General features: G+C 41.4%; 1 protein-coding gene across 3 annotated transcripts in view; it reads left to right on the top strand.

Annotated features, from left to right (window-relative positions):
* Ttll7 (tubulin tyrosine ligase like 7) overlaps nt 1-14,082 on the top strand; it is a 133,100-nt gene that overhangs the window by 67,272 nt on the left and 51,746 nt on the right. For all 3 annotated transcript variants that reach the window (XM_021647987.2, XM_021647988.2, XM_060392560.1), the window contains exons 11-13: nt 7,485-7,632; nt 7,826-7,899; nt 8,953-9,088. In XM_021647987.2, the coding sequence (XP_021503662.1) occupies nt 7,485-7,632; nt 7,826-7,899; nt 8,953-9,088 (358 nt within the window). The remainder of the gene's footprint in view (nt 1-7,484; nt 7,633-7,825; nt 7,900-8,952; nt 9,089-14,082) is intronic.

Below are 14,082 nucleotides of genomic sequence, written 5' to 3'. Positions count from 1 at the left end.
CATGAAACAGGCTTTATATCGTTTCTGTTTTTGTGTTTTGCATCTAGGCCTTCTTCATTCCGTTCTGCAAACCCACATGGTTTTAAAGCAGCTTTCATCTCCCCTTGCCCACCACCTTTGCTAGCCCATGCAGAACAATGTACCTGTACTAACTGCTGTTTAGTCACAGAAATTACCATAAAGTGCAAGGTTGGACTGGGGTTACTGTGGTAGGAGAGCCTCTAGTTACCTTCCTCTCACTGAAGGGGGAGCTGCTCAGGAAATCTTAACATGGATTTCCTACCTTCCCTTGTCTTTCCTCTCTGTCTTGCTTCTGGGTAAAGAGAAAGGATGTCGTTGTTGAGTCAGAGTGGGAATAAAGGTTTGAGGAGACGTTGGGGAGGAGTTGCTGCTTGAGGAGGGCATGGCCAAGGGTGCAGACATTTGACATGCTATCACACGGGAAAGGCTTTTGACTCCTCATAAAAAGGAATTTATTCCAGGAGTGGTGACGCATGCCTGTGACCCCAGGACTCAGGGAGGCAGAGGCAGGTGGATTTCTGTGAGTTCGAGGCCAGCCTGGTCTACAAAGCGAGTTCCAGGACAGCCAAGGCTACCCACAGAGAAACCCTTTCTCAAACAAAACAAAACAAAACAAAACAAATACAAACAAACAAAAAAAGGAAAGGTGTTTATTAGGGGAGGCAGTGGCGGGACTGTGAGTTTGAAGCCAGCTTTGAATACATAGAGCAAACCTGTTTCTTCAAGGAAAAAAAGAAAAAGATATTTAACTTAGCTGTTCTATGACATATGCCCGATCTTTGCAGTGTGAAATAGAGCTCAGGGCATCTGATTAGAGGACCCTGAAGACTGACCAGGGCCTTTACACAGTTTACCCTTAGCATCATTCAAAATCTCTTTAAGTATTATGGAACACTTGGCAGAATTCTTTTATTTAAAATACTGTCAAGCATCTAGCAGTTGCCATTGAGATATGGTTTCACATGGGAAAACATCATGAAGAAAAGGACTTGGACATCGAAATCTGACTTGACATTTCCACAAGTCTTCTGTTGCTCTGTTAAAGGTGTGCGTATCTGAATTTTTAGATTTTTGGTTGTTAACTGGCCTACCCAGTGTGTGATTTTAGGTTATATCAGCTATCCTTTATACACAAAAGTTTTCTATTATAACAGAGGCTTATGTTTAGCTGAGGGACACCCTTGGCAAATCTTTACACTTAGAAAAGATGATACTGATTCAGAAACTATCTGTGGATATTTTTGGTCATTTCAGAAGTGAGGTATGTCTATAACTTAAGGGAAAAGCAATTTCTAAATCTACAAGCACAGGACTCCTTCCTTATCCGCCTTCATGTTCTCCACAGGATGAGACACAGGGTTTACCCCTTAGAGCACATGTGTGGGGCACACCGGCCTTGCCTCTTCCACGGAGGACACCACAGCATGTGTGCTTCTGTGCCAGTTCATGCTAAGTCACAGTGACTTCAACCAGGAACGATAGGGAAGTTCTTGCCTTGTATTCAGTATTGTAGGCTCAGTTTTCATACGGGTCGAACTGATGTACGAATCCAGGATACTCTGTTCTCTCACTTTTGTCTTTCATTGTTTGTCTTTCTTCTCGGGGCCACAAATGGGGTTTTATTGCTATATGCCAAGGTCGAGCTTCTGGAACACAACTATTTAGCTCTAGTGCCTTAACCATTCTGTGTTTTCTCCAGGTTGTGCTAATTTGACCGATTATTGTGTTGTTTTCCCCATGTCTCCTGCCTGTTTGCACTGATAGTCTATTCTGTTCCCTAGTAGAAGTGATTTTTCTTACTTTCTATAAGTTGCATGTCATCTTTTATTATAAAAATCCTCAGTTTTGATCTGAGTTAATCTTTCCATGCTTATATATTTTAGGGGCATTAGAGCCTGCAGAATGTGCAGCTTTCCATTTTCTTTCTTCCTTTATTCTCTCTGCTGTTTTTTTCCTGGGCATGGCTGGCTTTCTAATTTAAGGTATGCTCCTTGCACTTAAGAGTTTTTCACAGATCTTACTACTATCATCTACGTATGGCATGCCTCCATCTGTATCTCCAAGTCTACTTTTAAATCTATATGCTTTCATTTCAGGAAAATTCAGAAGGGCCTGTAGCTCAGGAAGATTCACCCCAGTGGCTGTGAATGTTGAAGCTCAGGAAGAAGGGGTCGGAACTTATCTGTTTGCTCTTAGAGAATATGGTGTGAGCCCAGATTGAGACAATATTTTGAAGCAGAAGCTTGAGGTCTTCAGAGAAAACAGTGTTAAATGGGGCCTTCTCAGACCCTGTGTGTGGGATAAATAATACTCCTTTATCCTGTAGTCAGATAAAGGCTGTATTGTGCTCAAGTTCCTTTATGGGGTTTTTCATTCTCTGTGAGTCTTCTACCACAGTCAAAAAGCTGAGACCAGAGAAGACACCTAGAGTACCATGAGGACCAAGGTCTGAAATACTTGTTAATTAGATTTGGTTAAACAAAATACTCACTTCCTACTTAGGACTAATTCATGGACCACAGAATCATTTAATCATTTAATACCCTACTTCTTCGGACATTGGTCCTCTGTGCCTCTCTGACACTTGTCTAAGTTCGTTGAGCTTGTGTCTTCATGGTTCTTTCTTTTACCCCCTGTTCACTGATTGGCACTTTCCCCATTGCGTTCAGGTCTCTTTTTTCTGTGTCAGTTTTGCTCCTTCTTGTGTGTGTGACACTGGAGTCTATGAACTGTATATGAATGAAGTGGCATACAGACTGGGATGCATTTTCTTGCTCTGGTCCCGTTGAGAGCCCAGATCCTTCATTTAACATTGTTGATGGTGAATGCTGCATGGGCTTTTGGCTTAGCATGTGATTATAAACATGTACTAAATTCTCAAGGATGCAAATGAACAAGCTAATGAAAGAATGATTGGATAATGTATCTCATATACAAATTAATTATGACCAGAGCTGAGATATTTTTCTTTAGTCATGTTTCTCTTATTTCGTTTTTCTCCCATACTGATAATCCTGTGTACCTCCCACTCACAAATGTTAGATATAAAGCATGTATATTTACTGGACATTTAAAAATCCTATTATCCAGAGTTAAAGAAATGCCTTTTACATGGCATTTACTATTATAACAAGTAGGTATGACTTTCTTATGTATCCTGGAAGGTCATGCATTTAAAGTGACTAAGACACTGAGGAATGGAGCAGTCCCAATCGTGGGACTTCCAGCACCTCTGTGCTACCAGCGTATGGCACACATGAGGCAAGGGAGAGACCCCTGGATGGGCTCACAGGACAGCGTATGTGGAGAGGAATGGGAGACAGTGGCGAAGGTGGAACATATTCCATAGTTCTCTGTTCTCTGACAGCAGGAAACTGTTCATGTGACAGGGTGATCAGTGGGATGAAGTTATCTTTCCTTTCTTTCCTTGCTGTGCATCATTGGCCCAATCCATGCCTACCGCTCAGTGGGTAGTCCTTCTCTCTGAGTGCAGGGTCAGCTGGCCCAAGTGGACAGTCAACACTCTTAGTAAAAACAGGTCCAAGTCAATGGCATAACTGAGGTGGAACGGTCCCATTTCCCCTTTTGTTCTCGGGGGTTTTCATTCTGCTCAGCTTTTAAGTTCTCCCCACTGTAACTTGTGTCAGAATATCCTTCCTAACTCACAGTGACTTAAGATTCAAGACTGTTGTGCTGCATGGTTTCCTGAAGCTACAGCAAAGTACCCAAGCGTGAGGAATCTATGTAGAGAACAGGTATATCTTCCTCAAGGTTCTGAAGGCCAGAGGATATGCTGCTTGCTTTTTCTTAGCCTCATGCTGCATCTTCTCGTGGTGGGAAATGAAAAGGAAAGGGAGAGCATGCTGAAGAACATGTGTGAGATGGCAAAGCAGTGGGGGTAGTGGACTGACTCTCTTTATAAACAGCCAGCTTTCACAACCGTTCTTTCGGGCCCTCAGACTCAGATCAGCTCAGCACTAACCCAGCCTTTCAAGAACATGTCGATACCTTTGTGGATGTGGCCCTCTGGGTGCTTAATCACCTCGCTCTAGATTCTTCCTCTAAGAGGTCCCTTAACTCTCCATATGTTAGGCTGGAGAGGAAGCTCCCAGCACTTGGACCTCTGGGGACAGACACCTCCACCATTGCCCATGTATCAACTTCTTTTGTGTCAATTTCTTCTTGAAACCTAGTTCAAGCGTAGCTTCCCTGCCTCCTTACCATCACCGTCTTCTCTACCATGTTGTTCCCTGTATGTTGGTTCACGTGCCTTCTGTCTCCCATGCTGATTAGACTGTGAGTTCCCGAAGGGCAGTGAGCCCTGTGGCTGTTTTCATATCTCCTGGGCATATAGCATGTAGAGATTGAATACAATTTGAATTGGAGGATAAGTGTAGAAGAGCCCTTTGGTCCAAGAAGCTACTCATAGAGAATGAAGGAAGTAGGAAGGCAGAGCATCTTCCTGCATCTGCCGTGACTAGTGCAGGACAGAGCTCCTATGAAGCACAGGGTTAGACAAAGCTCCTGGATAGACTGTCAGAGTACCATGTGTAGAAAGGAGTCAAGAAAGTGGGAAGCAAAACTGTATAAGTCAATGTACAGATACAGTTGAAGGAAAAACTGTTGATTAAAACACTAAGTGAAGGTCAGACTTCAGGTGTGTGGTTAAATTTTATTCCGGTCTGTGAAGTAAGCAGTGAGAGCCATTAGGACTAATTAGAGCCTATGTTTATAGAAATGCGAACATAGCTTTGCATTGACAATAGTCCTAAACCTTAGAATGTGGAAAGAAGGCTGTAACTGAAATATCATTATTGTCTTAGCCCTGATCCCACAGTTGTGGATGGAGCGCTGGTGTGGTCTGACTCAGGAGCTAGTGATGTAGCAGAATCTAGGGTCCCTTCCTTGATGGGTCTGCTGGAAACCTACAGATAAAGTTAGGAAAAGGAAACAGGGTTGTTTACAGTTCTGACTGGAGGAGGAGGAGAAAAATTCTAGGCTTCTCCCAGAGTTGCCTATAGCAGTGGCATTATTTACAAGATGAAACAAAAGCCAGGAGGCAACACCTGTGTAGACTCAGCAGAACTGCACAGAGGCCATTTTCCTGGAGACAATTTCTCCCCTCTCACCCTTCAGGATACTCGATAGAGAAATTCCAATGCTTCACGGCTCCCATTGGCAGTACTTTCCTGCTCCCTCTGCTTTTTTCCTAATAAAGGCCACATCACTAAAAAGAAGGAAAAAAGGTCCTTCTTCTTTGTGTCCCCCCTTCCACTTTCCTTTTTAATGTTTGGCCTTTATTCTTCTCTTACTTTTCCTTTCTTCTCTATGCTACATACAAGTGATTATTCTAGAAAAACTGGAATATTAAAACATAACAACAACAACAATAGTAATAATAGCTTTCTCAACCCTGGAATTTCTTTTCCACTGAGCACACTTGGCCAGACATTTAGTCATAATTGGAACAAAGTTATTCTTAGTCATGTAGTTGCTAACGTCCAGAAATTTGTCTTATTATTCACTTTACATCCATTCTTTTTCCAAAATATTCCTTAGTGTTCACTTTTTTCCCATCCCCATGCTGGCTTCTGTGATCTATACTCTCACACTTCATACTTGCTAATAAGATAGCATTCATGTCTTAACTTCTTTTCCTCTTTTTCACCTGTTTGTTGGCCATGGCACTTTATGCATTGCTAAGAGTGTGGCTTATTACACATGCCAGTGTAACCAGGCCCTCTAGGACTCCTGCCTCCTTCATGGCCTGAAGCTGTACAGGACGCTCTCTAATGAGCAGTGAGCCTTTCCCATCAGCCCAGTTTCTTGCAGCAGCCCTACTGAATGACTTCCAATTTTATAGGTGTGCTTTGTTTTTCTCAAATTATCATTTTTATTTTGGCCTTGAACTTCTCTCTGCCACTGAGGCCTAGATGTCATGAAAAGAAAATAGTATTTTCTAGCACTTCTGCATGTTGTGAGCTGTAAAGTGCTTTATGTTATGGGAAAGCTCATTAAAGCCTTGGCTTCGTATTTAGAACACAATCTTTAATGAATTCAGTGTCACCCTCTTAGCCTGTGCAGTTCTTTTTCGTCTTCAGGCTAGAAACCGAGCGGGTAGCATCCCTGTCTTTCCCCTTTGATTGGCATCCATGTCAGAGTAAGGGCTACAGAAGATATGGAAGTGTAGAAGATTAAGGATGAGGGCTCTGCTTGGCTTTGTTTTGTTATTTCTGTAGGCTGAGAGCAGTATTTATTTTTCAGTTTTTCCTGGATTCTACCCTGTTGAAAGCATGGGGGTGAAGAGAGACCTCAGACTTAACACTCCTACACACGGGAGGGGTGGTGGGAAAGGAGGTGGTGCAAAGGCAGATGTCCCAGAGCGGGACTTTTTGTATGAAACATGGAGAGTTGTAGCTAAAGGTTTATGGATGAGCAACGCAATGAGAAAGACAGTGAAGTCAGTTTCCAAAAGGTGAAAGTTACTAGGATTTCAGCCATATCTGGAAGTGTCCTAAAAAGTGGTGCACATAACTGTGAGCTTAAATGAAATGAAGTTATAATTTGGGAGTCTCTTCTATTCACCCTTTCCAACTCCCAGATGAATTACACAGAGACCTATATATTTATTAATAAGCTTTAGGCTTTAAATGGGCAGATACGAACCATTCTAATCCTCTAAGGTCTACTTTCCAGCCACGCGCCCTGAGTTCCTTGCCATATTGGTCCTGCCTGAGCTGTTTCTGCTCCATCAGGTCAATCTCCATGGCCACGTCTTTCTCTCCCTCCTCTTCCCCTCATTGTACCAACCTGAGATCCCAGACTGGGAGGGAAGCTCTGCCTATCTATCTCCTCTGCCCAGTAACTGCTTGTCCAGTTTTTTTGTTTTAATTTACTAATCAGAGCTATTCGGGGAGCTAAGTTTACATAACATTGGTCAATGTACGTGACTATGTCCTCTTCCAGACTGCAACCATATTTTGGGACACATAAATTAGGACCTGAATATATAGCACACCAGACCAACCCCCACACTTAAGCAAAACAAAATGATAAAAAGTAGAGAGGCACATTTGTCAGCTATGTAGTTAAGTCATAGAACACCTCAAGGGGAAAAGAAAACGGTGGGTGTTGCTTAAGTGTGGGCAGTGAGGAGACAGTCCCAGCATTTAATTCACTAAAGACTCCAGATGCTGCTTTTCTAGGATGAGATTCGAAACCAGGTGCCTTGTCCTTTTCAAGTCACACAGAGCCTCCACTTCTCTGGTTGTTTTCCAAAGCACTGCTTTCCCTACAGAGTCCCCTGACTTGATGGCCAGAGGAACAGAATGTATATGGAGATGTAAACTTGATAACTTTATTCCTGCTTCAGTGTGATTCCTCATCTGCAGCTTCTTCTCAAAGGGATGACATCGAAGTGTTTTTCTGCAGTGAAAGTTATGGTCTTGTGTCTTGCATTTTAGGACCAGTGATAAAAGGAAAAACTTGGCCAAACAAAAAGCTGAGGCTCAAAGGAGGCTATATGGTCAAAATACAATAAGAAGGCCTTCACCAGGCTCCTCCGACTGGGAACAGCAGAGGCACCAGCTGGAGAGGCGGAAAGAAGAGTTGGTATGAATGTTGGGCTCCGTGTGCGGGCTTATTTAATCCTGACTTGCACTGTGGGGTACAGTGAACCCGTGCTAGGCAAATGCTCTGCCACTGAGCTACATCCCCTGCCCGACGTGGACATTTTAGCCACATACCTTACGGTTTGAACCACAAGACTAATCACGCTTTATTTATAAAATCTGTTCATTTTTAGAAAGAGAGACTCGTTCAAGTTCGAAAGCAGGTTTCTAGAGAAGAACATGAAAACCGCCATATGGGGAATTACAGGTGACCACAGCTATGTTTTTACTGAGCCCGAAGAGAAGTCGAGCAATGTTTCTTTTCATTACCAGCCTTTTCAGCATATTTGAAGTACTTGTGGTTTCTTTGCTAGAAACAGCGATTCACTCACTATGTTTTAGAAGAGTAAAGAGGGTCTGTCGGTAGATGATTCTGGCTGGAGGCAGCTCTTGCCAGCTTAGCCAGCTTATGTTCTGCTTAGGGGGGATTTTAACCTACCTCTTCTGGGACTGTACTTGGTCATTATGTAATATTTTAAGAAAGGCAAAATCCGGGTCTTCCAGTATTAAATCGAATTGCTCAACAACTAGACAAACTAGGAAAGTATTTGAAGGGTCTGGGTGGAGATAGGAGATACGGGTGTGGAGATCTTCACAGTATCCCTCTGGAAAAGACATGAAGGGATCCCGTAATGTTCTTGAAAAGACGTCTTTCCTCCCAGCCTGACATTGCCTCATCACGATTTGGCAAAGGGTGGACAGGTGATATGGATTTTCTTATACTTTCTGTAAGATATTTTTTCCCAGCATTAACATCTCCACAGCAGCAAGGAAAAGTATAAAATACTTTTCCCACTCTGCTTCTACCCTGTTTTCATTTCTGCCCTCTAAGAGAGCCTTCAGATGAGTATCTGCGATAGTACACACATAATACACACATTGAGACCTTCTGCATTTTCCTAGGTCCCCAGGACACTTCCTGTCAGAGTTAATATTTCACCAACTCGTCCAAACATCATTCTTCAAACATGTTTTTCAGCCAGACTCTGTGGTCTACACCTTCTAGTACTATGTTGTTCAGTGAAACTTCTCTACAGAAATGTTACCTGGTATCCTAGATAGGAGTTGGCACTCCTTCCTAGTCATCCATGTTGTTTTTCTAGCACTTAGCCCAGAGCAGGGAGGGCAGTGGTTTTCTAAGTGGTTGAATTGTGTTAGATTCTTTTAAAAATGTTTTTTTTTTTCTAAATAAGTAGTCTTAACTGTTGAATTGTATTAGATCCTTTTAGGCAAATGGGTTTCTCTAATATTGATTTGGCAGGAGAATTTACCCTCCTGAAGATAAGTCACTGCTGGAGAAGTATGAAGGTTTGCTGACTGTGTCCTTTCAGACCTTCCTTTCAGGAAGGGCGTCTTCATTCCAGCGAGAACTGAACAACCCTCTGAAAAAGATGAAGGTGAGAGAATGCATGCTTGCAAAGAGAGGAAAGGAGAAAGCCAAAGAGTATGTCTTTAATAAAGAACCATGTTACGGTTAAGGAAATGGCTTGGTGGGTCTAAGGATGAAGACCTGATTACAAATGCTCTACACCCATGCACAAAGCCGGATGTAACCACTTACGCTTCCTTAACCCCAGAGCTTTACAAGGAACAGACAAGAAGATCCCTGGGCCTTGCTGGCTGCCAACCTGGCTCAGGTTCACCTGTCTCAAGGGAAGAGGGCAGAGTGATAGATGCAGAACTTTCTCTGACTTCTGAACACACGCGTGCACACACACACACACACACACACACACACACACACAAAACACACCTTTCATGATGTTCTTGAAACTTTTCTTTTTAAGAGGTGGTCACATTTCAGAGCCAGCCACGTGAGTTCATAAATAAGATGCAAACTGGAAAAACTTCAAGGAGATAATTCTGATACTGTGTTGTGATTTCATTATATTAAAATAAAACATCTTCTAATGTACATTTGTGTATAAAACTTGATAAATAAATATGTTGACATGGTCCAGTGGCTTCTGACAATCTCGTCTGAATTAGAAAAACTACTGCAGTAATTTTTCTTGATGCTACGTAGACTCGGTAAATGAGAGGAAATAATTGAAATCCCTTCTCTCATCCCAGCGTGGTAGCACAGGCATGTGGCCTAGTGACGGGGAGACTGAGGCAGAAGGGTTGCCTTGGTGGCATATTGAATCCAAGAGCCACCTGGGCTGCAAAAGGCCCTGTCTTGAAAATCTCATAGAAAAGCATTCTCCCTCACATCTCTATTTATCTGTGTTTCATTTTCCCCATCTCTATTCCTCTGCACCTTCTTCCTGTTTTCCCCTTCTTTCTGTTTTTCTTTCTCTTCCCCATCTGTTCTCTCCTTTCTCCTCCCACATTCTTTCCCCCTTCCTCTCCCTTTGTCCTGTGCAAGGTCAATCGGTTATCTATTTCAGTGTAATAAACCTCTTCAGCTAGTTGCTTGTTGTGTGGTCCTGACTGCTAACAGCTGAGTGGTTCCCTGGCTGATCTTCCTCTGGAGTGAATTGTGTGGGCCAGGCACATTTGCATTTAGCTGGGGATGGAAAGTCAAAGTGGCCTCATTCAGAGGTCTAGACAGTTAGGTAAAGCATTGGCACACCTGGAAGCTGGCTGAATGTCTATTTCTATCTGGGCTCTCAAAAGAGGAGCTAGCTGTGTTTCTTAATGTGTCATCTTGATAAAGTCTCAAGGTGACAGTCTTAACCCAGCAGAACTTATCTATGATAGCATCGTCTCTGCTCACCTCTACCCAGAGAGTCCCAAAGTGGAAAGTGACCGCTTCTTTCTGCTCTTCAGGGAAGAAGCCAACCCTCCCTGGAAACCTGAACTCCTTAATACCTTGCTCGTCTACAGCTTTCTCTTTTAAAATATGTGGTGGCTTAGTTCATCTGGAGTTTTTAGGATGAAACTATTGTTCGGTATGATCTTTTGTTCCTGAACAAAATCATACTTCCTTGAGAATAGTTTTGAGTTTCTAACGATGCTGTCCATATAATCAACTGCAGGATGGTAGCCAGAGAGTCTTTTAAGATTTTAATAGTGCCCCTTCCTACATTTCTGATGTGAGGTGTGATTCCTGGTTTCTCTAATAAAGTTTAAGAAGATTTTGAGGTTTAAATCACAAAGATGTGAACACAGTTCTGTCAGTGTTGAGGCCTGGATCACACAACAAGGTGTTTGCTTATGCTTCTTAGTTATGCCTCTTAGTTCGGGTTTGTTCAAATTCCAGTGGTGGTGCATGGTCTTATATTTTTTCCTTGGACTGAAAAATAAATTTAGATGAGCATATGGGAAAGCTTAGAGAGTTCCTTTACTAGTAATAGGCATAGAATTAAAATATTTCATATGGCTGTAAAATATTTTTGGAATGATTAATATCGCTAAGCAGCTTAAATAAGTGGTTCTCCTTAACCAATTTCTAACATTAAATTCTAACCGATTTAGTGTGTCTGGTTTTATGTTGAGGTCTTTGATCCACTTGGACTTTAATTTTGTGCAGGGTGATAACTATGTATCTATTTTCATTTTTCTACATGTAGACATCCAGTTGGACCAGCGCCATTTGTTAAAGATGCTGTCTTTTTTTCCATTGAATGGTGTTGGCTTCTTCATCAAAAATCAAGTATTCATAGGTGTGTGGGTTTATTTCTGGGTCCTCTATTCAGTTCCATTGATTCTCCTTTCTGTTTCTATGCCAATACCATGCAGTTTTTATTATCATTGCTCTGTAGTACAGCTTGAGATCGGGGATGGAGATATCTCCAGATGATCTGTTGTACAGGATCGTTTTGGAGATTCTGGGGTTTTTGTTTCTCCATATGAAGCTAAGAATCCTTTTTTCAAGGTCTGTAAAGAACTGAGTTGGTATTTTGATGGGATTTGCATTGAATCTGTAGATTGCTTTTGGCAGAATGGCCATTTTCACTATGTTAATCTTAACAATCCATGAGCACAGGAGATCTTTCCATCTTCTGATATCTTCTTCAATTTCTTTCTTCAGAGACTTGAAGTTTTTTTCAAACAGGTCTCTCACCTGCTTGGTTAGAGTCACACCAAGGTACTTTTTGTTATTAGTGGCTATTGTGCAGGGTGTTGTTTCCCTGATTTCTTTATCGGCCCTTTTGTCTTTGGTATACAGGAGGGCTTTGATTTTTTTGAGTTGATTTTGTATCCTGCCACTTTGCTGAAGGTGTTTATCAGCTGGAGGAGTTCCCTGGTTGAATTGTTGGGGTCGCTCATGTATACTATCATATCATCTGCGAATAGTGAAACTTTGACCTCTTCCTTTCCGATTTGTATCACCTAGATCTTGTCTTTTTGTTCTAGCTAGGACTTCCAGTTCTATGTTGAAGAGATATGGAAAGAGTGGGCAGCCTTGCCTTGTCCCTGATTTCAGTGGGATTGATTTAAGTTTCTCTCCATTGAGTTTGATGTTGGCTATAGGCTTGTTGTATATTGCCTTTACTATGTTTAGATATGTGCCTTGTATCCCTGATCTCTCCAACACTTTAAACATGAATGGGTGTTGGACTTTGTCCAATGCTTTTTCAGCATCTAAGGAGATGATCATATGGTTTTTCTCCTTCAGTTTGTTTATATGGTGGATTACGTTGATGGATTTCCATATATTGAATCACCCCTGCATGCCTGCAAAGAAGCCTACTTGATCATGGTGGATGATATTTTTATGTGTTCTTAGATTTGGTTTGCAAGTATTTTGTTGAGTATTTTTTGCATCGATGTTCATAAGAGAGATAGGTCTGAAGTGCTCTTCTTTTGGTGGGTCTTTGTGTGGTTTAGGTGTCAAGGTGACTGTGGCTTCATAGAATGAGTTTGGTAATGTTCCTTCTGTTTCTAATTTGTGGAATAGTTTGAAGAGAGTTGGAGTTAGCACTTCTTTGTAGGTCTGGTAGAATTCTGCGCTGAAACCATCTGGCCCTGGGATTTTTTTTTTCTTTTTTCTTTTTTGGAGGGAGACTGTTGATGACTGCTTCAATTTCCTTGGGGGATATAGGACTATTTAATCTTTCTACCTGATATTGACTTAATTTTGGTAGATGGAATCTATCAAGAAAATTGTCCATTTCCTTTAGATTTTCAAATTTTGTGGCATATAGGCTTTTGTAGTATGACCTAATGATGGTTTGGATTTCCTCAGTGTCTGTAGTTATGTCCCCCTTTTCATTTCTGATTTTGCTGATTTGGATAGTTTTTCTCTGCCTTTTAGTTAGTTTGGGCTAAGTGTTTGTCTATCTTGTTGATTTTCTCAAAGAACCAGCTCTTGGTTTCATTGATTCTTTGAATAGTTTTATTTGATTCTAATTGATTGATTTCAGCCCAGAGTTTAATTATTTCCAGCTGTCTGCTCCTCTTGGGTGTATCTGCTTCTTTTTTTTTTTTCTAGGGCTTTCAGTTGGGCCATTAAGTTACTTGTATGAGATGTTACAAATTTCTTCTTGAAGGCAGTTAGTGCTATGAATTTTCCTCTGAGCACTGCTTTCATTGTGTTCCATAAATTTGGGTAAGTTGTACCTTCATTTTCATTGAATTCTAGGAAGACTTTAATTTCTTTCTTATTTCTTCCTTAACCCAGCTGTCATTGAGTAGCAAGTTGTTCAGTTTCCATGTACATGTAGGCTTTTTACTATTTCCATTGTTGTTGAGGTCCAGCTTTAGTCCATGGTGGTCAGATGGAATACAGGGGATTGTTTCAATCTTCTTGTATCTGTTGAGGCTTGCTTTGTGACCAACTATATGGTCTATTTTGGAGAAAGTTCCATGAGGTGCAGAAAAGAACGTATACTCTTTTGAGTTTGGGTGAAAAGTTCTGTAGACATCTATTAGGCCCATTTGATTTAGGGACTCTGTAAGTGCCTTTATTTCCCTATTTGGCTTCTGTCTAGATGATCTGTCCCTTGGTGAGAGTGGGGTGTCGAAGTCTTCCACCATTAAGATGTTGGGATTAATGTGTGATTTAAGCTTTAATAATGTTTCCTTTACAAATATAGGCACTCTTGTATTTGGGGCATAGATGTTCAGAATTGTGATGTCCTCTCGGTGGATTTTTCCTTTGATGAGAATGTAGTGCACCTCCTCATCTTTTTTGATTAATTTTGGTTGAAAGTCTATTTTATTAGATATTAAGATAGCTACCTCAGCTTGTTTTCTGGGTCCATTTGCTTGAAAAACGTTTTTCCAGCCCTTTACTCTGAGGTAGTGTTTATCTTTGTTGCAGAGGTGCGTTTCTTGGATGCAGCAAAATGTTGGATCTTGTTTCTGCACCCATTCTGTTAGTCTGTGTATTTTTATTGGAGAGTTGAATCCATTGATGTTGATAGATAATAGTGACCAGTGAATGTTATTTTCTTTTACTGTGGAGTTGGTGGTTTTACTGTGATTCATTGCTTGTTTTCTT

The sequence above is a fragment of the Meriones unguiculatus genome, chromosome 10 (assembly GCF_030254825.1).
Source record: "Meriones unguiculatus strain TT.TT164.6M chromosome 10, Bangor_MerUng_6.1, whole genome shotgun sequence".
Lineage (NCBI taxonomy): Eukaryota > Metazoa > Chordata > Mammalia > Rodentia > Muridae > Meriones > Meriones unguiculatus.
The sequence above is the reverse complement of the archived record's forward strand: the minus strand, read 5'-3'. Positions and strand labels throughout refer to the sequence as shown.